This window comes from Pelophylax lessonae (assembly GCF_965119305.1).
Source record: "Pelophylax lessonae genome assembly, chromosome: 2".
In the NCBI taxonomy this organism is placed as follows: Eukaryota; Metazoa; Chordata; class Amphibia; order Anura; family Ranidae; genus Pelophylax; species Pelophylax lessonae.
The window spans coordinates 309,330,897-309,357,756 of NC_138769.1; the positions used below are offsets into that span (position 1 = coordinate 309,330,897).

At 44.2% G+C, this 26,860-nt stretch overlaps 2 protein-coding genes across 2 annotated transcripts in view; one reads left to right on the forward strand and one right to left on the reverse strand.

Moving 5' to 3' along the window:
* SHISA4 (shisa family member 4) overlaps positions 1 to 26,860 on the forward strand; it is a 477,761-nt gene that overhangs the window by 117,536 nt on the left and 333,365 nt on the right. The gene's annotated exons all lie outside the window — the stretch shown is intronic.
* On the reverse strand, positions 14,610 to 21,137 carry RABIF (RAB interacting factor). The gene is made up of 2 exons (XM_082246562.1): positions 20,982 to 21,137; positions 14,610 to 15,077 (listed from the first exon to the last, which is right to left on the reverse strand). Exons 1-2 carry the CDS (start codon positions 21,090 to 21,092, stop codon positions 14,832 to 14,834), a joined length of 357 nt encoding a protein of 118 aa, XP_082102688.1. The 5' UTR covers positions 21,093 to 21,137; the 3' UTR covers positions 14,610 to 14,831.

Below are 26,860 nucleotides of genomic sequence, written 5' to 3' on the forward strand. Positions count from 1 at the left end.
CTCAGACCCTGACATAGGATGTACAAAATATCGGTGGATCCCTACTCAGAATCGCAATCATTTTAAGCTCTAATGAGCAGGGCCTCCTGATTCCTTCTGTATTAAATTGTATTGTAACAGTCAGGGCTTTTTTTTCCTCTCAGAATTGGTGCTGGAACCCCCCACCCCTCCGTCTGAGTCACCCTTCATTTCTACTCTCTACCCACCTCTGAGCACCATGCCTTGGTCCCACCTGCTTTCCACTTCCCAGTACCGCGCCTTTTAGAGAAAACAGAACCAAGTATAATTTTGTGCTACTAAGGGATTTTCACAGGATCTGTTAATAATAAGAAAGACAGTAAAATAGATCACATGCAGTGAGCAACAATAGACCCCACCCCCAGCAACAGTAGACCCCCCTCAGCAATGGTAGACACCAACCCAGCAACAATATATCCTCTACACAACAATAGACTCCCCCCAGCAAAAAAATACCACCACAGCAACCATAGACCCCCAGCAGCAACAACAGATCTTCCAGCAGTCAGCATCAATAGACCCTCCAGGATTCAGCAACAATTGATCTCACCGTCAACAGCAGATCCCTCCCAGAATTATTTGACCCTACACCAGCAACAATAGACCCCTCACCAGCAACAATAGACCTCCCCAACAAAAATGGAATGGACCTCCACACAAAAATAGATTCCCACCAGCGACAATAGATCCTCCAGCAGCCAGAATCAATAGACCCTCTAGCACCCCCTAGCACTCCTTGCCATAATATGCATGCATTGCTGGAGGTGCCGGAACTGTGTCCCCCTGCATTCCTGCTGAAACAAAACACCTGGTAACAGTATTGTTTGCCCTAATGTTGTAAAGCGCTGCACAAACTGTTACCAATATATAAATCCTGTATAATATTAATAATAATAATAATAATAATAGAGTGCGAAATTTTACCCAATCACCAAAAAAGACGCAGACCTATGGGAAGCATCTCAAAAAGGTAAAGTCCTACCTCCAGACATTGGTGACACTAGTGGTGTTGCCTTTAAAATGACTCGTGGCATCTCCGGGCGCAATGGACCAGAGAACTAATACTAATTTAAAACAGAATATCTTCGATGGTGGGCTCTGTGTGCAGACCGGTATTTATCCTAATGTTTATTACCAGAGCAACGTTGGCCATTTGGAGAAATGTCAACAAACTTCTTAGGTTGGAATTTATAATTTTCATCAATGCCTGGGCGGACATAGTGGACAAGTGGATGTTATATACAGTGCTGCGCATAAATGAGTACACCAACAATTTGTCATAAAACCTTACCTTTCCGAATCAACATTTTCTATGGAACACTATACTACAAAATACTCCCACAAATGCGGGCCATTGATTGCAACCAAGATTTTTTTTAAATTGCACACAAAAAAGTATTTTTCCTTATAAATGAATTCAAGACTATGTTGCCAAAATGAAAACACCCCAATGAAAGTCTTAGGAGCAAAGCAAAGGTGAGTCTAATTATTAATTAAACATGTGTCCAGCAGACAGTTGATTATGGGCGTTACGTAACAAAGAAAACCCCTTCCCATTTCATGCTGTCAGCAATAGCACCACATGGGAAGAGAAATGTCACAAGGCCGAGAAAGAAAACTTCTTTACACAAGAAAGGGGAAGATGATCAGCAAAGCTTTACTTATCAGTCAGAATACTGTAGCAAAAGTGATTCAAAAATTTAACAAAGATAGGACTGTAACCATCTCACAGAGACCTCCAGGCCGTCCACGGAAATTAACACCTTGACAGGAGCATCTTCCGATGAGAAGGATTGAAGAAAATTGCTGTGCAAGTTCATTGCAGTTAGCTAAAAAAAGTAGAAAGCCAAACTAGAGTGATTGTTTCCTGTGACACAATACAGCGTAAACTGCAGAGGAATGGCATGCATGGGTGTCATCCATGAAGGAAGCCTCTCCTTAAGCCCATGCAAAAAAAAGCCCACCTAGAATTTGCCTGGGCCTATCCTGAAAAAGAGGACGACTGGGACTCTGTACTCTGGAGTGATGAGACCAAGATAAAGGTTTTTGGCACTGATGGTTTCAAAACTGTATGGCGTTGCAAGGTGAGAAGTACAACAAAAAATGCATGGTGCCTACAGTGAAACATGGTGGTGGTAGTGTCCTTCTGTGGGGCTGCATGAGTGCTGCTGGTATCGGGGAGCTGCATTTCATTGATGGTACTGCTCTATTATTGAAAGAGAAGATGCTACCATCACTGCATGCCCTTGGTCTTCGTGCACTTTTCCAACATGACAATGATCCAAAACACATATCTAAGGCCACTGTTGCATTTCTGAAGTAGAACAGGGTGAAAGTGATTCATTGGCCAAGTAGGTCTCCTGATCTGAACCCAATCAAACACATTTGGGTAATTCTGAAAAGATAAGTTGAGCATCACTCTCCATCCAGAATCCAGGCTCTAAAAAGGGTCAAACTGGAGGAATGGAAAAAGATAGATGTTGCAATACGACGCCAACTTGTTCATTCCATGCCTAGAAGACTTAGTGCTGTCCTTACAAATCATGGAGGTCATACAAAATACTAGAAATAGTTTTTGTTGTAGGGTGTATTCATTTCTGCATCAACTAGAGTAAAACTGAAGATTTTGTCATCTAAATTATATTATTAATATTACTTTCATGAAATAAGCTAAACAAATGTTCTATAAAACTCAGTTTTGTCAAAATGTTGGAAATTGTTCTTTTGCTCATTGAGATATTGATTAAAATCTTACTTTTCAAAAGGGGTGTACTCATTTATGCTGAGCACTGTATAACAAGGACCTACTCCTTCGCTCTTGCTAAGAAGCAGCCCAAATCCATATTTCAACAGACCGTTGCTGCAAAAAGAGAACAGATTAGGTGTCTACTGACCTCTGCATCAAGTAAAAAAAGACATTGGGCAAGTTTAGGCCTGTTTTCAATCTAAAAGTTCTAAATTCCTTCATTGAGTCTCTCCTTTTTGAATGGAATCAATCCAGATGGTCATCTATGTTCTTATCAGTTTATGGGATTCACAGTAGACTTTTCCAATTAGTTTGTCTCTCATTATTGTTCCGCTGCCTCTTTGGGATGTTAGGATTTTTCATTACCATGACAAATTCCTAATCCTAGTAGACTAGATTGCTATTAAGATTCCACACAGCTCAGACATTAGAGACCTTAAAGCATTATGGGTTGTTATTAAAGATAGAGAAAGGTCAACTGAGACTGACCCAAGATCTGGAAAATCTAAGGTTGTTTTTCAGGGTTACTCGGTGTAAAAGTGCAATTGCCTCCATGAAAAATGCAGATGGCTGTTTATGAGAAAGCGGTTGATGACCACAAGAGATTGCTTGTGGGTGCTAGGTTTGCTCCATGCTGCAATCCCAGCAGTCATGTGGTCCAGGTGGCGCCTAAAATGTTTTTCAGTACCACACTATTCAATCTGATTGTACAATCATCTTTAGTTGTAGTAGTAGTAGTACAAGGGCCTGCCTATTATTGTAATATTTTAATGGGTTGTATAGGTGTACTCCCCTATTCAACAGTAAAACTAAAAGGAGAGTGTACGATTAGAATGTATAGTGTATGGTCTGCTTTACTCAAACAGTGGAACTGTGGCTTGATTTCCCAGGTTATTTTCCACTGTTGGTGAGATATTATCTAGCCTGTTGGGCAGTGAAGTCCAATTTGTCCATGGGACGATCTGTAGGCCAGACATTAGATGTTGGTCTCACAATAGATGCAAGTCGGACAGGCTGGTGCTGCATTGCCTGGAGAAATTAGCACATGGTTCTTGGACTCGCCCTTGCACATTGAAAATGTAAAAGCACCTGTGCAAAGTGAAGAAAATACTGAAAACATGTCCTTTTGCGGGTACTTAAGGATTGAGGTTAGGAACCACTGCTCTAGTCACTCATGGCAAGGAGAACACTTTGGTTAATGCTATGGATTGCAAACCCCTCATCCAAGAAAGATGGTGTGCCCTTTGGCACAAAATCCCGGTTTGGGGATATATTTGAAACAGTCATCAGTAAGACAACAGCTGGAAAGCCAAAGAGTTGGCACAACATAGGCCTTTTGCTTAAAGAAAATTCCACTATATACATCTTCCCCAGGAATATTCAAGAGAATAAAGACCAAGACAGGAGTTCCACTGGAAATGGAGGGGAACGCATACAGGTGGTGACAATATTACTATTACAGTTGAGTCAGTAGGTGATCCTTAAAGCGGACTTTTACCCATACCAACAAGATAAAAAATAATTTTTTTTTTGTTTTGGTGGTTACAAGCGAACCTAAATTGTGCAATAAATATAATGTTCATTTTTAATTTTTGTCACAGTGATGGAAAATTAGACCTATGAAGGCCAAAGTGGAGAATTCTCACTGCTATCTCTGCAGCTTTTTGCATATGTATTTGGGTATCTTCATGTGCCTACGCACTCTGCAACGTTTCCAGAATTCACCCCTTCCTGACTACTGATGCCACAAAACAACTTATTCACTCCTTGGTTATATCCTATTTTGACTACTGCAACTCCCTCCTCACTGGCCTACCATTACACAGGCTATCTGCCTTCAGTCTATTATGAACACTGCTGCCAGGCTTATACACCTTACTAATGGATCCATGACTGCTGCCCTTCTCGGATACCAACCAAAACTTACAAAGCAATCCACACAACTTACAAAGCTATCCACAATGCCCCCAGCTATATCACCAACCTCCTCTGCAGATATCACCCAAATTGTCCTCTCTGCTCCTTTAAAGAGGTCTTGCTCTCTAGCTCCCTTGTTACCAGTGGCGGCCTGTGCATAGGAGCACCAGGGCGCCGCCCCCCCTAAAAAAAAAAGGAAAAAAAAAAAATTACAAAAAGAACACCGGCCTATGTGGTGGCTAGGGAGGGGGGGTGGGGTTTACGACCCAGAAGAGGCGCCAATTGGCTGCCTTCTGGGGGCGTAACCTGGGCGCAGGTCATAGCGCTAGGACACCCCCACTTTCGTGATATCCTGGCTATGATTGTTCCAGTCTCCAGCCTGGACCAATCATCATCCAGGACATCCCGCTGATGTCGCAATGGGGGCGGTGCCGGTGCGTGCATCAGTCACTCACCGTCACCGCCCGGTCACCTTCCCACCGCCGCAGAGAGGAGTCTCGAGGAGAGGAGAAGCCGGCGCCGCTCACCTTCCCGCCGCAGAGAAGAGGAGAGGCCAAGAGGGAGAAGCCGCTCACCTTCCCGCCGCCGCAGAAGAGGACGAAGTATCGAGGAGGGGAGAAGCCGCCGCCGGGAGCCAAGCCGCCGCCAGGTAAGTGCATTGGATTGAAGGGAGCACGCACGTTGGTCTCTGCATTGATTGGGGGACAATGCTGTGGGCACTCTGCAATCATTGGGGGACAATGCTGTGGCGCTCTGCAATCATTGGGGACAATGCTGTGGCGCTCTGCAATCATTGGGGACAATGCTGTGGCACTCTGCATTGAAAGGGGCTTGCACGCTGAACTCTGCATTGATGGGGGCACAGTACATTGTTCATTGCATTGAAGGGGGCACAGCACAGTTGCATTGAAGGGGGCACGCACGCTGAACTCTGCATTGTGGGGGCACAGCACAGTGTTCATTGCATTGAAGGGGTCACAGCACAGAGTTTATTGCATTGAAGGGGTCACAGCACAGAGTTTATTGCATTGAAGGGGGCACAGCACATTGTTCATTGCATTTAAGGGGGCACAGCACAGTTGCATTGAAGGGGGCATGCACGCTGAACTCTGCATTGTGGGGGCACAGCACAGTGTTCATTGCATTGAAGGGGGCACAGCACAGTGTTGATTGCATTGAAGGGGGCACAGCACAGTGTTGATTGCATTGAAGGGGGCACAGCACAGTGTTGATTGCATTGAAGGGGGCACAGCACAGTGTTGATTGCATTGAAGGGGGCATGCACGCTGATCTCTGCATTAAAGGGGGCATGTACGCTGGTCACTGCATTGAAAGGGGGCATGTATGCTGGTCACTGCATTGAAAGGGGGCATGTACGCTGGTCACTGCATTGAAAGGGGGCATGTACGCTGGTCACTGCATTGAAAGGGGGCATGTACGCTGGTCACTGCATTGAAAGGGGGCATATACCATCTCCTGTACCATGACCTGTGCCATGCTTATACCATATCTGTGCCATGCCTATACCATATCTGTGCCATGCCTATACCATCTCCTGTACCATCACCTGTGCCATACCTGTACCATCACCTATGCCATACCTGTACCATCACCTATGCCATGCCTATACCATCACCTGTGCCATGCCTGTACCATCACCTGTGCCATGCCTGTACCATGACTTCAAAGTCATGCAATTTTTTACTGCGTTTTTTGACGCAAAGCAATACCCATTACATTTTTCTTTTTGCGCCCCCCCAGAAATTTTGAGCACCAGACGCCACTGCTTGTTACCTCCTCCCACGCTCACCTCCAGGACTTTTCAAGAAAGGGGTCTCCTACCCTCTAGAACTCCCTACCCAAGTATGTCCGGTCAGCTCCTCCCCTGTCCGCCTTTAGGTGATCTTTGAAAACTCATGTATTCAGGAAAGCCTACCTTATCGCCACCTACATAGCTGTACTTGAGTCACCTCCAATCGGATCATTCCCTGCAGCTATTACCTTTTGTACCATCTCTCCCTCCCTTCAGATTGTAAGCTCCATGAGCAGGGTCCTCCCATTCCTTTTGTACTGAACCGTATTTTATTTGTACTGTCTCCCTTTATATTGTAAAGTGCTGCGCAAACTCTTAGGGTGCTATATAAATCCTGTATAATAACAACAACAATAATAATTGTTGGCCTGGGAAAGGACCAACTTCCTGGGCCAACAATTATTACCATCTCCTGTGGGATTAAAGTTTTTATTACAATACTGGCAATGAAGAAGAATTGTACTCGTCTATACATTTATGCACCTTTACTCGCCAATACTCAACATTACACAGTTTTTTTTATTCGCGGACTTTCTGTCAACAAGTTCCTGAGTAAACATCAGTAAATTATGACACCCATGTGCAACTGGCCTTCAACAGCATGACATCATATGAGTCAATGTATCCTCATCCTGTACCATGGATTGCCCATTAGACACTTGTTATATGAGCTCAAAATAAAGCATACGCTCCTGATAATTGCAGTTACATACATTAAAATCCGTGTATACGTGGCCTGTAAGTAATCCCACTATAATTATTTGACATAGATTGTTATCCATCGGCAGGACTGTATGTCTTAGGCAGGCCATAGACAGTTTGAATTTCTTTTTTGCAACGGTGGGAAAGAAATTTGCACAATTATGTCCGGGTCACACTTATGCGATGCGGGAAGGCTGCAAATTCGCAGCCTGTTCCTGCATCGCAAACGCACCCCTGGCAGTTCACACTGCCATATGCGATACGCTGGGGGTGTCAATGAAATGTTAATGACACCCCCAGTTTGATCGCATATCGCAGTGCGATCTTTACAGTTCGCACAGGATCGGATCGCACAAGTGTGAACCACTGTGCGATCCGATCCTGATGTGGCTGAAAAAAAAGCCTCCTGTGCGTCTTTGCTGCTGGTGCAGTGCGAATTTAGCCATACAAACCGGCCGAGATTCTAACAGTCTACAGCCAGCCTTATTCACATGACTGTATTTTCAGTGTGCATACATCGTTATTGAGTCAATATTCCGAAATGTATATTAATGTGATTTTTGATGTGGCTTTTACAGTTAAAATACTTGTTTTCCTAATGTCTTTAACGGTCTTAATTATAGTACACTGTACATTAACCTCAGCCAGAACTCTCAATTGATCTCAGTTTTTCAACCTCCCTGCTTAGATATCAACAATGTAGGAGATACAATGTTTCCAATGAGTAAGTCAACTCAGATTTGCATTGCAAGATAAAGCACAACCATTGTGAAACCTTGCAAGAATCATGCAGTGAGCAAACATCACTGCTTTTACATAATTTATGTATTATATTACATGTTATACAGTATAAATAGAAACACACTTTTTTAATATTAACATATATTGATTAAATTACTGATCTTTTTCCATTCATACCTAAAAGGTTTATAAAGTTTTATCTGTTGGGCTCCATTCACACCTAGGCGTTTTGAATTGTGGGCGGAATCACCACGATTCTGCCTGTGATTCCAGAATCGCAACAAAACATGGGACACGTTTGCAATGCCATCCCTTGTTAATGGCACCCGATCGCAGTGCGATTCTGCAGCCGTTGTCATGCGATATATCATGCTGCAATTAAGGCAAAATCACAACGCGCAAAACTTGTCGCTCAAAAAGGAGCAGGAGCTTCTTTTGGGTGACAGTGATTTTGCTGCTATTGCAGCGCAATTTATCGTGCAGCAAAATGGCACCACGATCAGGGCAATAAGTATTGGCATCGTAAACACTTCCCGCATTTTGCTGTTATCCTGGAATCACGAGCAGAATCGCATGGATTCCCCTTGCGATTCAAGTAGCCTAGGTGTAAATGGAGCCCAACTTTTTATTATTGTTAACCACTTACCGTTTAGAGACGGCGGTCGGCTTTCCGGCAGTAATGACCGATGAGGCTCGGGAGCCGCTCCGTTGTTACCCCGGTGAGCGGGAGGGGACATCCCCCCCTCCCACCGCCTTCCGCGGCTTTGCCCGGGTCTCCCGTCCCACCGGGAGACCCGAGCAACCAGCCAGCATGTCCGCCGGCTAGAAGTTCAAAGCCGCATCCATAACGTAACGATGACGTAACCCGGAGGCGGCATCCATGATGTCACGTCCGGGTTACTCTGCTGCTAAAGGCGGCAAATTCAAAAAACGAGTATTCAAAAATGCAGTTTGCGGCATTTTGAAAACATGGAAGTGTAGTGGAGGGGTCTAGGGTCTTTTAGACCCTCGATCCCTCCATAAAAAGAGTACCTGTCACTGCATATTGCTGTCACAAGGGATGTTTACATTGCTTGCGACAGAAATAAAAATGATCAGATTTTTTTTTTTTTTTTTTAAACCTGTGATAAAGTTAAAAAAAATAAATAGAAAAAAAAAAAAAAAAAGAATACATTTTAGCCTCCCCCGTCTCCGTTAGCTCGCGCACGAAAGAAAACGCATATGGAAGTTGAGCCTGCAAATGAAATCACTGTTCAAACCACACATGTGAGGTATCGCCGCGATCGCCAGAGCATGAGCAATAATTTAAAAAAAAAAAAAAAGCTACACTCCAACTCTAAACTGGTAACCGTTAAAAAATTTTAAAGCATCGCCTATCGAGATTTCTATTGACCGTAGTTTGTCGCCATCCCAGGGGTGTGCGCAATTTTAAACCGTAACATGTTGGGTATCTCTTTACTCGGCGTGATATCATCTTTCACAAGGTACAAAAAAAATGTGCTAACTTTACTGTTTAGTTTTTTTTAAATGCAGTGAAATGTGATTTTTCGTAATTTTTCCAAAAAAAATAGCGTTTTAAAGACCGCTGCGCAAATACCGTGTGACAAAAAATATTGCAATGACCGCCATTTTATTCTCCAGAGTCTTTGCTAAAAAAAATATATATATAATGTTTGGGGGTTCTAAGTAGTTTTCTAGCAAAAAATACAGATTTTAACTTGTAAATAAAAAGTGTCCGAAATAGGCCTGGGGCTTAAGTGGTTAAAATCACCAAAGTAAATTAATTGCTGCTTATGAAGTAAAAATTAATCAGTGGAGACCCAAGATCATTTCTGCAGTTTCTTCAGCATACTTCATATTTTTTAGTTTGGGATACTGTGACATGTACATAATAACACATACGGCAGTAAAAAGCACACCAAGGCACATGAAGCTACTTTTAGACATAAGATGACACATTTTAATTAGGAACTCCACTCCTCAAAATATCCAGGGAAGATGAAATGTAGTATTAGTGCCCGATTAAATAAAACCTGTAAATCAAGTCTTAGGCTATACTTGTCTTTTAAGGATTATCAATATATAGAAAAAGATGTGGGACTTTAAAAAAGGTATCATACTGAGTCACAAAATCACATCATAATTAAAATATTTTCACATATTTATTACAAAGAAGAAGAGGGAAACACTAGATTTTAGAATGATGATCTTGACACGAAATCACTTCAATACATGTATCTAATATCACATCCTCACCCTCATTTATCCTTTTGGATCTTAAGAGAATTATACCATTATATTTAAAGAAGCCATATAAAATATTAAGCCTTCAAATGAAGCTTATCCAAAACATCTGTCTCGATAATAAAACAAGGAAAGTAGGCAATACTTTAAAATCTATGCGTTTCTTATACCCACTGTCTGCTTCTTGAGATGTTGGGAAGTTATTGGTCTAGACTAGAGTTACATAAACACATAATTTATTGCATCATATCTATGTAACTTACTGTACAGTAAAAAATAAATAAATGTGGTTTTCATTAAAAATGTTTACAGTGGATGCCCATGAAACAATTTCCAGAATCTGGGGAGGGCTGCAGGGGGATCAGGGAGAAGCTACATCTCATGACCAATATTTCCATCTCAAGCAAACTAATCCCCTTAATATCAAACTTTACCCCCACTATATTATTGTCAACATAATTGTTGATAATTGTTTCTCCTAGGGGGTTATTCAGTTTTATGCACCCAAAGGAGAATCATTTGTTGGCATGCATAAACTGCTGGTATAGCAAAAATGCACCAACAGTGTATGGGGCTTAAAATTTGAGTTTACTCACTGTGTACAAGGTAAAATATGCCACATCCGTTGTAGCCAAAAAATAGGCTTTAATTACTATGCCACAAGAGAGTCTAAAAGACACGTATAAATCTCAGCACAATCATTTGTACAAAATAAAGCTGTATTAAACCCAAAAGCAAACATTTATTATATTGCAGCTTACCAGTTCTTAAGATGCGATAGCTGAAGTTGTATTCTTTTTTTAAGCTCTCTTCTATTTTCATCTGGTGATCCAGCCAGCCAGCAAGTCTGTTGTTTTTCAAAAGAACAAGCTCTATTGCTTTTAGAGGGATGAGACAAAACATTTAACACTGGCAGGGGTGCTTATAATGTTCAAATTATTTATTTAAAACCTTTATCACAAAAGAAAAAAAAAACTGTTTGCTGTACAGTAACTGCCTATAAAGTATTAGCTGGAGTTTGGTTTCAATTGCTTAGTGTATTTAAATCTGCTAGTGCATCGAATACTCCATAAACTTTCAATTTCTCCATGGATTGCATTTGGAGATAAAAAAACTTTTCTTTCTTATAAAACACAGCAGTTGAAAATCTTGCTGTTTCTTTGTAATGCAGAATCATTCTCCCACTGATGCACACTTTTTAAGGTTAATGAAACCTGGAAGCTGGATAATTTCATACCTCCAAAACTACCCCAAAGCAGATCTGAGGAAGCAGCCCCCTAGCTTAGCAAGATTTTTGAACTTTCAGATGCTGGCTTAAACTTACTGACTTCACCGTCAATTCTTATAAATATCACATATGAGTGCACCTATTCCTTTTTCCCCTTGCCTCTGATTTAAACAATCCCACGCTCCCCATCCACAAATATATACTTACTGAGATCCGACTGCTGCCATTTTTGTGGTTTGTTTACATCCAGTGGTGCAAAGCACCCTCTCCTTGGCGTGCCTGCACAAGTTCATTAGACTTTTATGGGGCCATCTTCCAGATGTGAGACAGAGGTAGACGGGCCCCATAAAAGTCTATGGGGATGCATAGGGCAGGTGTGACCAGCAGAGGGAGCCTTTCATAACTGGATGCAAAAAAAAAAAAATGGAGACAGCTGCTGTCTGATTGCAGTGGGTATACACTGGAGGAGGGGGGAGAATGGTATCAGTTTCAGTTGTATGATCCAGGGATATTGAAGGTCCCTTTTGTGTGTGTGACACTTATGTGGATTGATATGGTTACACGTTTGCAATGTTTTTTTTATTGCAGGGTTTGCTTCCATTATTTGCGACTTCATAAATCAGAATGACGTTTTTTGCTAATTAATTTATGTCTGAGGTTGGGTGGTTGTCTGGAAGCCAGTATTGGGGGTTGTTAGAATATTTATTTTAGAGTTTCATCCTCTGTTGTAAATCTTTTATTATCTTTCTTCTCTCATTATGAAGTCACAAATATTGGAAATAAACCCTGCAATCTGTGCAACCAGATCTACCAATAGTGTCACACACACAAAAGGGACCTTTAATATCCCAGGATCATACAACTGCACCTCCAGGAATGTTTGTGTACCGCATCCAATGCAAAAGATGTAGCAAAGGATCTTACATTGGCATAACAGGAGATTGATAGAAAAATTAAAAGAACACTTTGAAAACACATCAGATCTCATAATTTGATGGAAATGAAAATTATCATCATACAGAGGGCTGAATTCAAAGACACCCCAAAAATCAAATTGAAAAAATTATGCAACAGGCTAGTGTATTTTGCTGAAATTTTATTGCAGCAACTTAAAATGGTATCCGTTTGTATGGCCCCCACATGCTTGTATGCATGCCTGAAAACCCTTGACGCATGCTCCTAATGGGACGACGGATGGCGTCCTAGGGTATTTCCTCCCAGATCTGGACCAGGGTATCGCTGAGCTCCTGAACAGACGTGCAACCTGGCGGTGTCGGATGGACCAAAACATAATGTCCCAGAGGTGTTCTATTGGATTTAGGTCAGGTGAGCGTGTGAGCCATTCAATGGCATCAATTCCTTCATCCTCCAGGAACCGGCTGCATACTCTCACCACACGACGCCGGGCATTGTCGTGCACCAGGAGGAACCCAGGACTCACTGAACCAGCGTAGGATCTGACAATGGATCCAAGGATTTCATCCTGATACCTAATGGCAATCAGGGTGCCATTGTCTAGCCTGTAGAGGTCTGTGCGTCCCTCCATGGATATGCCGCCCCAGACCATCACTGATTTACCACCAAACCGGTCATGTTGAATGATGTTACAGGCACCATAATGTTCTCCACGGCTTCTCCAGACCCTTTCATGTCTGTCACATGTGCTAAGGGTGAACCTGCTCTCATCTGTGAAAAGCACAGGGCACCATTGGGGGACCTGCCAATTCTGGTGTTCAATGGCAAATGCCAATCGAGCTCCACTGTGCTGTGCAGAGGGCACGGGGCCCATAAGAGGATGTCGGACCCACAGGCCACCCTCATGAAGTCTGTTTCTGATTGTTTGGTCAGAGACATTTACACCAGTGGCCCGCTGGAGGTCATTTTGTAGGGCTCTGGCAGTGCTCATCCTGTTCCTCCATTCACAAAGGAGCAGATACCAGTCCTGCTGATGGGTTAAGGACCTTCTACGGCCCTGTCCAGCTCCCCTAGAATAACTGTCTCCTGGAATCTCCTCCATGCTCTTGAGACTGTGCTGGGAGACACAGTAAACCTTCTGGCAATGGCACGTATTGATGTGCCATCCTGGAGAAGTAGGACTGCCTGTGCAACCTCTATAGGGTCCAGGTATCGCCTCATGCTACCAGTAGTGACACTGAGGAACATTTAATTAAAAAAATAAAAACATTTGATAGGTTACTTTAAACTGACTTCATCTGCAAATCAAAATTCATCCCTTTAATCTGTAGATGAATAAACAGAAGGGTACAAAACGTACAAAAATATTTATTTTTCTCTTTCTATTTTAGGCTGAACAATGTTGTTGATAAACATTGTCAGGCTGCTCTTCTTTTTTTGACAGCTCCAATTGCGAGGAATTTGTTCACACTTCAGCTGTCACAGGGGAACCCCACTGACAGCTGAATAAGTCATTGGTTAAGGACAGGATGGCCCCCAATCCCTAACAACCCGTAATAGCTTTTTCTTTTTTTTTTTACCTTTCAGCTGTCAGTGGGGGAATCTCACTGACAGCTGAAAGACCCGAGCCTGAAAATATCAGTTTCAGGTATTGGAGCATTTGCACCAGTACCGATACTTAGCATCGGCACCAAGAGGGGTATATATTTACAAATCCATGAAGATGGATAAGCAGTCACTACAAATCACATACCTGTGTCCACTGGGCAAAACTAAGTTTAAAGCCTGGTACAAATGGGCCGAATATCAGCCGATTCAAACAAAACCGATCGATGTTTGGCCCGTGTGTACATCAGCCTGGCCAGCTTCTGTAGAGCGGGCATGCAGGAAATACAGCAACCAGTGTTGACCGGTGGGGCCTGGCAGGGAGGCAGTTCCTCTTCCAGAACACAAGAGCTTATTGTTGGGGGGGGGGGGGGGGGGCGGAAATCGCTGTACTAACATTTGATAGTTAGTACAATGAGCATTTCCTGAACTCCTGAGTTTTTTTTTTTTTTTTCGTTCAGCCTGCTGGGTTGAATGAAAAACTGATAGTGTGTACCAGGTATTAGAATTAATTCAGCAGAAGGGTTGCTGGTGGATAGGATATGTACTGGGTCAGTACTACTAGGTTTACAGTGGTTATTCATCACACACACCATGCACATACTCAGCACAGAAGACATGCAAGTGTCAGAAACATGTCAAATTTTGTAATAATAAACTATTTCCAAAAACCAAAAAGGTCAGGTTGGAGACGTTCCTCTTTATCCTCAGGATACAGTAATCAAAACACTAAGACAACCATGTAACATATTACTTTGAAAAGACACTTTGGACTTTGTAAACAGTATTTTAAAACAAACATGGCACTGATGTATAGCAGCCCCTCTGTAATTCTTTAGAATATATACACTATAAATTTCAGTTTTTATCCTTGCAGTTCATTAATGGGCAATGGTTGTCCCTCACTCATGGCGAACACGTTCCAGTGCTACATAAAAGTTGCTCTTCTCCTCCAGACTGTGCCAACCGATAGGTCCCACTTCACAGTCCGCACATACCAGGAACTTTACACTTCCCACGTCTTTGGTGAATCCCACGTTCTCAAAAGTGAACATGTCATGTACCAGCCAGTGCTCAACAAGCAGCTCACAATCCGGACTGGAATCTCCAGCCAAGGAAGATTTCTTCTTCATTAGGGGCAGAAGCAACTATATAGATGAAAAAAAAGAGTAGGATTACTTGTGGCTTGTAAATGACCAAAGGAAACAACAAACACATATTGTACATAGAATATTAAAAAACAAGCAAATAAGAACACCCAAAGCACCAAGAGTTCAGAGACAGGAAGAGGGCGAGCATCCCTGCACAGATGGTTTCTACAGGATCCAGCTGTCTGCATGACATGGGACATCCCTCATTACAGGAAAGTTAGCTAACTAAAGCTATAGGGATTTTTTTTGGCTAAAATTCAGCTTAAGGCTCCATGTACACGGGACATTGTAAATGGCCGTTTAGGAGCAGTTGGGCGTTTTTTTTAGAAGCCCCTGAACCCATCTACATTTTATCTTATCTGTCCATGTACACAGGATCGTTTACAGTCATTTGCAGGCGGTTGAGTTCAGGGACGTTTTTTGGAACGCAATTATTTGCGTTCGAACGTGTGTTTCCCGGCGTTTCAAACGCAGAAACGCGGCCGAACATGACCAAACGTGACCGAACGTGATGAACGTACGTTCAGCCACGTTATGAGTTTTTTTTCTTACATTCAAAATCAATAGTTCCCTATGGGAGCCTATTGATTTGAATGGAAGTCCTGATCCGACTTGCGGCGTGACTTGCACTGTGAGAATCTTGAGGGGGAACTCCACGCCAAAAATGGGAAAAAAAAAAAACTGCGTGGGGGTCCCCCCCAGGTTCCAAACCAGGCCCTTAGGGTCTGGTATGGAATTTGAGGGTAGCCCCACGCCGAAAAAACGGCGTGGGGTCCCCCCCCCAAATCCATACCAGACCCTTATCCGAGCATGCAGCCCGGTAGGGCAGGAAGGGGGAGGGGATGAGCGAGTGGCTCATCCCCCAGGACCATACCAGGCCACATGCCCTCAACATGGGGGGGGGGGGGTGTTGGTGCTTTGGGGCAGGGGGAGCTCTGCACCCCCCACTCCAAAGCACCTTGCCCCCATGTTGATGAGGACAAGGGCCTCATCCCCACAACCCTGGCCGGTGGTTGTGGGGGTCTGCGGGCAGGGGGGCTCATTGGAATCTGGAAGCCCCCTTTAACAAGGGGGCCCCCCAGATCCCATCCCTATGTGAATGGGTATGGGGTACACTGCACCCTTACCCATTCACCCCATAAAAGGTAGTGTATGTAAAAAACGACAGGAGACGTTTTGGAAAGTTTATTAAAAATCTTCATCTGGTCTTCTCTGCTCTGGTCTTCTGCTCTTTTGCCCTAGGCTCTTCTCTTCTTCTTCCTCCGGTCCTCCTCTGACGATGTCTCTGGTGATTATGCCGGTCTCTGGTCTCTGCAGCTTGTTATATAGCCATTGTGGGCGTGGCCCCGATGACGTCATCGGGAGGCCCGCCCCCTCATGTCACAGATGACGTCATCAGGTGACATGAGGGGGCGAGGCCTCCCAATGACATCAACTGGATACCACGCCCACAATGGCTATATAACAAGCTGCAGAGACTGGCATAACCACCGGAGACATCGTCGGAGGAAGAAGAAGAGAAGAGCCGAGGGCAAAAGAGCAGAAGAGCGGACAGCAAAAGAGCAGAAGAGGGAGAAGACCAGATGAAGATTTTTAATAAACTTTCCAAAACGTCTCCTGTCGTTATTTACATACACTACCTTTTATGGGGTGAATGGGTAGGGGTACAGTGTACCCCATACCCATTCACATAGGGAGGGGGTCCGGGATCTGGGGGGCCCCCTTGTTAAAGGGGGCTTCCAGATTCCGATGAGCCCCCTGCCCGCAGACCCCCACAACCACCGGCCAGGGTTGTGGGGATAAGGTCCTTGTCCTGATCAACATGGGGGCAAGGTGCTTTGGGGTGGGGGGTGCAGAGCTCCCCTAGGCCCCAAAGCACCAACACCCCCCCCCCATGTTGAGGGCATGTGGCCTGGTATGGTCCAGGGGGGGTGGGGCCGCTCGCTCGTCCCCTCCCCCTTCCTGCCCTACGGGCTGCATGCTCGGATAAGGGTCTGGTATGGATTTTGGGGGGACCCCACGCCTTTTTTCAGCATGGGGCTACCCTCAAATTCCATAGCAGACCCGAAGGGCCTGGTTTGGAACCTGGGGGGGACCCCCACGCAGTTTTTTTTCCCCCCCATTTTTGGCGTGGAGTTCCCCCTCAAGATTCTCACAGCGCAATCATCCTGATCCGACTTGTGGTGCGACTTCCATTCAAATCAATAGGCTCCCATAGGGAACCACTGATTTTGAATGGAGGCAGAAAAAATGCTGCTGAAAGTAATGTGGCCAAACGTGAAATAACTCAAATGGAAAAAGCTACTGAAAGCACGTTTAACAGCTGCTTTTTCCTGGCGTCAGAACCAGCTTTGCAGCACGTTTTTTCTAACGTCCCATGTACATGGAGCCTTAAAGATGCAAGCTTTTGGAATGCCTTACATCCCTTCCTTAGACTTTATCCCATTGACAGTTGTATAAAGCCTGAAGAAAGTATCCAAGGCATCCTGAAAGCTTGCAACTGTAAAAACTTAGGGCCCATTCACATATAGGGTGTTAATTTACTAAAGGCAAATCCACTTTGCACTGCAAGTGCACTTGGACGTGCAGTCGCTATACTGTAGATCTGAGGAGAAGATCTGAAATGAGGGGAAGTTCTGCTGATTTCTATTATCCCATCATGTGCAAGCAAAAATGCTGTTTTTTTTTTTTTTTTTTTTTCCTTGCATATCCCCCTCAGATCTACAGCGACTTCACTTCCAAGTGCACTTGCCTTTAGGAAATAAACTCCATAATGTAGTGACTGGCATTTTTCCGCACTGGAAGAACACCGGGCAACCCCAAGGCACAAAGAAAACAACAGTTTCCTGTGTGCCCTGTTCTCACTGCAACGCAGCCCAGAGTTGTGGCACAGTAAGCTGCGATAAAATGCAGACATTTTAGATTTTATCACACTCTCCGTGTGACGGCTGTGTTTTGCCTGCACAGGTGTACTGTGCATACATGCAGGTAGTCCCATTGATGTTAATTAGGATACAGTGGCTGCACAGACACAACCACTGTTCCCAATCTGACATCCGCATTGGTGTGTGTCCTCTGAACTCACACAACATGATTATAGGGCAGTGCACCCACACGGATGTGAAACTGGAACAGTGGCTATGTCTGTGCAGCTGCTGCATCCAAACTGAAATCAATGGGACTTCCTGCATGAGGAAGAAAAGAACTCCTGTGCGTCCCTGGGTGGGTTAGCACAGCCCTAGCATGGGCTTTTTGCAGTGTATGGACCTGCTACACTGGTGGCCCAGGACATCTAGCCCATTATGTTCAGCAGGGTGGCCAGGTTCTTTGGACTTCTATCAGTGTCTGGTTAAAGCTTGGAGGAGTTTTCATTCTCCCATGAGAATGCAGGTTCCCTGACCCTCTGTCTGGACTGTGCTGATTGGCCCTGTGCTGATCACATGCACTTTCCCAAGGAAAAAAAACTCTCTAACAATACACACCAAACTGAGCATGTGCAGCCTGTCCCCTGGCTTTGTAAATATCAGGAAATGTCAGTGGAAGAAGGGGGAGATCAGAGAAGACAAGATCCAACAGCGTTTTTATACAATGCAGAGAATTAACCTCTTAGGTTCCACAGTGAGTATAAAAAGAATGCTTTACTTCATATACACCCTGATTTTACTATTGTGGGTTTAGTAACACTTTGAAGAGGTTGTAAACCTCCCCCCAAAAAAAAAAAACACATCACATACTAGCTCATTATGGAATACTTACCTTATAAACGAAGCACCTGCAGCAGCGCCCGCTTACCGTTCACACAGCGTCCATCTATACCAGGTCTTCCTTCTGGGTTCGTGGGCTCCGGCCATCTGATTGGCCACGATGATGTCACTCCTGTGCATGCGCGTTGGAGCCACTGTTTATGGCACAGGGCTCTGAAGGAACGACATGGGCGGACCCTCCTTCAGAGTAAATATCTCCTAAACGGTGCAAGTTTAGGAGATATTTGCACTACCTATAGGTAAGCCTTATCATAAGCTTACCTATAGGTACAAATTACAGAGGGAGCTTTACTTACTCTTTAAAGCTACATTCACATATGAGCTGAGCATTTTCAGGTGTTTTTAGAGTTATTTTAAGCAGATTTGCAAATATTATAGACGTTTTTGCTTATTTCTCACTGTTCAGGCATTTTCCATTGAAGTCTATGGGAACAAACACGCTCAAATCTGCCTGAAAAGAATCTCATGTATTTTTTTGAGCAACAGGTGTTTTGCTTCAGGCGATAAAATGCTTAATTGTGAACTGGGGCCATTGAAATAAATGGGATTTTGCGTGTTGATCATTTCTGTGGGTCAAGCTGAAAAACGCTCAAGTGTAAAAAGAGTCTGCAATGCTATTACGTCCTAATGGTACCCCAATCGTGGTGCAATTTGGCGGGACAAAATCACAACGTGCAAAGCTGGTCACTAAAAAGGAAGCAGGAGCTTCTTTTGGGCAACAGCGTCATGCGCTTTTGTCATGGAAAAAAAGAAAAATCGCACAGCGATTGGGGTGCCATTGAAAGGATTGTAAAGACAGAAGTTGTTTTTTTATATCTGATTGCAAAAACTTTATTGTGCAGCAGCTTACCTGAGCCCATCTCTATCCAGCGATGTTGCAGGAGTGTCTCAGCTGCCGTGGACTCCCCTCTTCATTGGCTGAAACAGCAGCACGATGCAATTGGCTCCTGCTGCTGTCAAAGACAGCCAGCCAATCAGGGGAGAAAGGAGGCATGGCTGGGTCGTGGCTCCATGTCTGAACGGACACAGGGAGCTGTGACTCAGCTGCTAAGATAAAAAAAAAAAAAACCTTCGGTGTGCAGCAGCCCTCCTAATGCTTACCTGAGCCCATCTCTATCCAGGGATGTTGCAGGAGTGTCTCAGCTGCCCTGGACTCCCCTCCTCATTGGCCGAAACAGCAGCGCAGGGAGATTGTCTCCTGCTGCTGTCAAAGTCAGCCAGCCAATCAGGAGAGAGAGAAGGCATGGCTGGGTCATGGCTCCATATCTGAACGGACACAGGGAGCTGTGACTTGGCTGCCTCCATAGCAAGCTGCTTGCTGTGGGGGTCACTCAACAGGAGGGAGGGGCCAGGAACACAGACGAGGGACCCGAGAATAGGATGATCCAGACCTCTCTGTGCAAAACCAACTGCACAGAGCAGGGAAGTATAACATTTATTTTTAAACAGAGGCTTTACAATCATTTTAAGAAGTAATGGCATTGCAAACGTGTCCTGCAATTTGGAATCGCGGGGGATTCCGATCGCCTAGAAGTGAATGGAGCCTTTGGGTCAGCGTTAAGAAGGAATCAGATCTGAGGAGGCAGGTGCGGCCGCTGGCCCCGTTTACTACAGTGACAAGTTGCCGGCGGCCATAGCTATTGCGGCTATCCGCACACCTGTGATTGCCCTTTGTGTGCACCCAGCAGCGATCACCACAGGTACCGCAATAGCTGTGGCCTGCTGGTGACCTGTCATAATAGTGACCAGGGCTGACAGTAGCCATCTTTGATTCCTTCCGCTACTATTCGCATCTGCCCAAATGTAGCCTAGGGGCCCATTCACAGCAAACGCAGTGGGGCTTCTGCGTGAGCAACAATTCTGGAGGTCTTCCAACCCCAGGCTGGTCTTTTTACTAGATAAACTCCCAGTATAGATAACTTATCCTGAGAATGGCCGCTCTATCCTGTCTACTCTATGGGCAGCTTTACACGATGCCTATAGAATCAGGCCGGATACGGGCAGCCTACACTGCTACTGCCCTCGGCTGGGGAGGACCGTGCAGCTCCTTGTCCAGTCAGTGAAGAGCCGATAACACAGGGAAGACTCCTCCCTGGAAGCACGGCGTTATACATGAACAGTTGTAGCGGACCCTGACCTCTTTCTTCGCCAGGGTGGCCGTTCCCTCCGCCAACACCAAGCAGCCGCACCGCTGACACAGCACAGCCCGAGAATTCTTCCCGTCCGCGGACACCAAAGACTCCTCCATTCTACAGCGTGCACAGGAAGGCCAGGGACGAGACCGAGGTCATGTGACCGTGACATCACCACGTCATGTGACGTTCCCCAGAGAAGGAAGCTGTGTTGTGGTTTGAATCGTTACAATTAGGTTTTTTTTTTTAACCTCTTCATGCCTAAGTCTTTTTCTGACATTTGCTGCTGACAAATTAACTACTTAACCACTTAAGCCCCGGAAGATTTTACCCCCTTCCTGACCAGGGGGTATTTTGCGATTCGGCACTGCGTGACTTTAACGGACAATTGCGCGGTCGTGCGACGCTGTACCTAAACGAATTTGGCGTCCTTTTTTCCCCACAAACAGAGCTTTCTTTTGGTGGTATCTGATCACCTGTGCGATTTTTTTTGATCATGCGCTATAAACAAAAAAAGAGCGACAATTTTGCAAAAATAACATTTTTCACATTTTCTTATATGAAATTCCCAAAAAAAAATTTAAAAATCAAAATTTTTTAACATTTTAGGCCAATTTGTTTTCTGCTACATATGTTTGGTAAAAAAAATTTGCAAAAAGCTTATTTTGATTGGTTTGCGCAAAAGTTATTGCATTTACTAACTAAGGGAAAGATTTTTGTCATTTTTTTTTTTTTTAACGAGTAATGGCGGCGATCTGCGATTTTTTTTTTTGCGGGACTGCGACATTGCGACGGACAGATCGGACCCTTGACTGACATTTTTGACACTTTTGGGGATACCAGTGACATTACTACAGTAATCAGTGCTATACATATGCACTGTTACTGTAAAAATTACACTGGCAGGGAAGGGGTTAACTTTATTGGAGAAGGAGGGGTTAAGTGTATCCCTAGGGGCGTGCTTCTAATTGTGCAGGGATGTGGCTTTTCATGTAACAGCAGAGATCTACAGTCCTACATAGCAGGACCGTATGATCTCTGCTGTTACACAGGGGAGAATGACAGGCGGCTTTGTTTACATTAGCCGCCTGCCTTTCTCCCTCTGTAACCAACGATCACGAGTGAGCGGTGGACATCGAGTCCACCGGTCACACGCGCAGGGATCAGAGTGAGCGAGCGTGGGTGGGAGCGGCGCGCGCACTCGCCCCCTATTGGCTCTCAAGCGAGTGACATACCGGTACATCACTTTGCCTGGTCGGGGCTGACCCCCGCAGTATATGTACTTGCGGCGGTCGGCAACTGGTTAAAGCGGAGTTCCGCCCCCCCCCCCCCATGAAAAAATTCAAAGTCAGCGGGTACAAATACTGTAGCTGCTGACTTTAAAATATAAGAACTTACCTGTCCAGGGAGCCCGCGATGTCGGCACCCGAAGCCGATTTTCGTATCGGCTCTCAGGTGCTGCCGCCGCCATCCAAGGTAAGGGAATCCAGCAGTGAAGCCTTTCGGCTTCACTGCTGGTTCCCTACTGCGCATGCGTGCTGCACTTTGTAATTGGTTCGGCGGTGGAGGAAAAAGGAGGGGGCCGCATTCCGAGGGACAGCACCGCAGCGCTGTCTCCTGAAAGTGGGCAAGGGTACCTGTCAAAAACAGGTACCCGTTCCCCCCTGAAAGGTGACAAATATGGCACCGGAGGGGGGGAGAGGAAGCATATAAGCATAAGTTCCACTTTTGGGTGGAACTCCTCTTTAAGGACCGCCCACCATACATATACTGTGGCAGAGTGGCCCTTAAGTGCAAAATCACGTACATGATTTTGCTTTAACCACTTGCCGACCGCCCGCCGCAGATATACCATGGCAGGCTGGCTCGGCTTCACAAATCGCCATACCTGTACGGAGATCCACAAGAGCGATTCTAGGGGTGTGCCAAAAAAAAATCGAATTTTTTCATGAATTTGGCCAATATGTATTCTGCCACATATTTTTGGTAAAAAAAAATCCCAATAAGTGTATATTGATTGGTTTGCACAAAAGTTATCGGGTCTACAAACTAGGGGAAAGATTTATGTCATTTTTATTTATTTATTTACTAGTAATGGCGGTGATCTGCAATTTTTAGCGGGACTGCGACCTTGCGGCAAGACAGATCAGACACCTGACACTTTTAAGGGGACCAGTGACATTATTACAGTAATCAGTGCTAAAAATATGCACTGTTACTGTACTAATGACACTGGCAGGGAAGGATTTAACACCAGGGGCGATCAAAGGGTTAAGGGCATTCTACAGGGTGCTTTCTATTTGTGTGGGGGTTGTACTTACTAGATAAACACAGAGACCTGTGTTCCTTAATAGCAGGAACACAGGATCCCTGTGTTCATCTCTGACAGAACAGTGGTTTGCCTTGTTTACATAGGCAGACCGTCGCTCTGTCTCTATAGGGAGTGATTGCGGGTGGCCAGCGGACATCGCGTCCGCCAGACCCGCTGATTGACTCCCCCTCTGGCCAATCAGCGTGCGCCCCCCCCCCCCCCCCCCCTGGCTATTACATGAAACGAGGTACAGGTACGTTGTTTTGCATAATAGACCCGACCTGCCACAGTAAAAGTGTGGCAGCTGGTCGGCAAAAAAAAAAAAAACAGTAAAGTTAGCCCAATGTTTTTGTATAATGTGACAGATGATGTTACAGCGAGTAAATAGATACCTAACGTCATGATTTAAAATTGCGCACACTAATGGAATGGTGATAAACTACGGAGCTTAATAATCTCCATATCGTTTGATAATAATGCAATCAGATAGCAGCCATCTGAGCATCTAAGTTACTGTTAAAGGTGCCAATCCTCAAATTTTGCATAGAATTTATTGGAAGGTTGGGAAGGAAGGATTTTCCGGCACATAGATTCTTTAAAAAATCAATTTTATTCAAATAACATAACACAAAAAGCAATCATGAGAAACACACAAAACATATAAACAAACAAAACAGAAAATATTGATTAAAAATTGACTGGAGCCAAAATGGGTTAACCAGTCAGAAATGAATAACATACAGCAGTTCTATTTGATGTAATCATACACATATTCATATTATTAGTCACATAATGCGACTACATGTACATATTTATATACTTAGAAACGTGATGACAGAAATTAGTAGTACGCTTGATCAGGTTGCTCTACATGTTTCGCCTCATAAAGAAGCTTCATCTGGAGCCTGCTTGTGATCAAAGAAAATGGTTCTATATAGGATAGAAACATACAGAGTTACTGATGGTATAGGTAGTTTTCAAACTTTGTATTATAACATCTAAAATCAGAGAACTACATGCATGTTCATAGTGGTGTATTCAGTCACCGGCTGGGTCAGTGCAAACCAGGTGAGCGGCTAAACTCCATGGGCGCAATGGGCAGTGCACCCCGGAGGTCACCCATAGAATCACATGTGGGGGGCCACGCAGTGCTTATTTTATCTATTGGATATAAGGAGGTGGTATATATACCAAAAAATAGCTGGGTACATACATACCTGTATAATTGTTATGCAGGACAACTGTCACCGCAGACAAATGGTAATGAATAACGAAGGGACAATCATGGATAGGTACAGAGCTCGGTATATATAGAGAGAAGATTAACCCAGGGGTAGTGGAGCCTGGGAGCCACCTGGATAAGGATGTAATAGCATACCCATTAGTACTAGTGTTAGGTAATATATATTGTCTATAAGGACTTATAGAAGGTTGTAGAGCCATAAGTAAGTATATAGGTGAATCGTGATGAAAGACTGATATACACCTCCCAAGAAAAACCGTGTGGAGACATATAGGAGTAAACAAGTACACACAGTAGTATCTTACCAAACAAATTGTACTATGGAAGCATCTCTCCATATATTACATGGAGGAAGGCCATGTGGATATGCCAACAGGTGTTAGTATGTCAAAAACCTAGGTAGATATAAATAAACTCTTTAGGGTATATTCTATAAGTTTCAAAGGGTCAGAGAAGGGATAGTTAGACTTGCCGAATAAAGATGGCGTATAGAGGTGGTGTATACCTTTCATTGGCTCTGTCCTAAAGTTCCATGATGTCTCCTCCGGATGGGGAACCGCCGCCATATTGAGGCCAGCGTGTATGGCCTCTTTATAGCGTGGACCCCAAGCGGCTCGTCAATGACGTCGCCGCCTCGGCCACGCCCCGCGACGTAACCACATAATGACCCGAGCGATCACATGGGTCGCATCGGGAAAACGCGGGTACGTATAGCGGGAACAGGCGTGTGCATGGGACACGTGGTGTCCCTGCATCCGCCCATTATGCCGCAGGAAATGCGCACCGGAAGTGCGTCACCTCACTGCGGCTTGTCTGGCCGCACATGTGTCAAAGGGGGAAAAACCGAGGAAGCATGCCCAGCGCCACCCATGGTCGTCGCCCGCATAGCAAGCAAACCCCAGTCCGTGACTGAAAGTGGATCACCACTACAGCGAACCAAGCAAAATAAGGAAATAAACAGAAAAAGGAAAGCATATAATTAATTATAACAAATCTAATTATAAAATTTGTCAATCAGCGTACCTAATTGTCACCATACAAAATGCAGTAATAGCTTTGAAATATAACAATTTGAAAATGTTATAATAATAATAACAAACATTATGTTAGTTATATAAAAAATACCAAAAGTAATGAAATAAATCAAATACAAAGAATAATATTGGGCCAATGAAAGGGAAGCTTATGTTTGGAATTCAAAATAAGATTATTTTTATGGTATATTTTGGATTTGAGTGAAAGGATATACTCATAGACCGTGACCAGAGAAACAAACAAAGGACATATACATAGACTAGAATATTATCTAGGGATATTGGAACACGTACCCCCAGATGAGTTAGCCATTTAAAGGTTAAAACTATAGAAAGGGTTTATATGATAACATCTCATTGATTCCTGGCCTCTGAGTGGCATTTAGTCGTTCGATCCAGAGGGTTTCCCTCTGGAGGATCCGTTTATCCCAGTTACCCCCTCGGGGATCTTGGGGGATAATCTCTAAGACAAAGAACCTAGCCTTCTTAGGGTTAAATCTATGGTGAAGATCTATGTGTCTACTCACTGGTGTGAGCATTTTCCCCCCGGCTGATACATAGACATGGTCTTTTATCCGTTGTCGTAGTTCTCTAATTGTCTTTCCGACATAGAAGATACCACAGGCGCAGTACATTAAATACACTACGCCTCGGGTATTGCAATCTGCCCTAAAGTTAGGTCTTAACGTTTCCCCATTGGGTAATGGATATTGTGTAGCTTCTTCAACCCAGGGGCAGAACTCACACCGTCTGCATTTATATGTACCTCTAGGAGATTTAGATTTGGTTTTCGATGGTTCATAGTGGCTAGACATAAGATGGTCTCTCAATGATGTTGTACGTTTGAAAACTATTTGGGGATAATCCGTAATGTATTTTTTGATAGTAGAATCGTTATGGAGTATGTGCCATTGTTTTTGTAGAATGGATCGTAAAATATCTGTATGTACAGAGTATTTTGTGATGAATTTGACAGTTTGTTGAGTAGGAACTGTTTTTTTGCGAAACAGCAAATCATTCCTATTATGTTCTGCAGCTCGATTGAATGCGTCTCTGAGTATGCGTTTGCTGTAACCTCTAATTTTAAGACGATCACGGAGATAATAATCTCCATAGGTGATGCTTTAAAACATTTTTATGGTTACCTGTTTAGCAATACATAGAAGGTCTTGTGCTAGAATTATTGCTCTCGCTTTAACCATCAGGGCGATACCTCACATGTGTGGTTTGAACACCGTTTACATACACAGGCGTGATTTACGTATGCGTTCACGTCTGCACTCAAATACAAAGGGA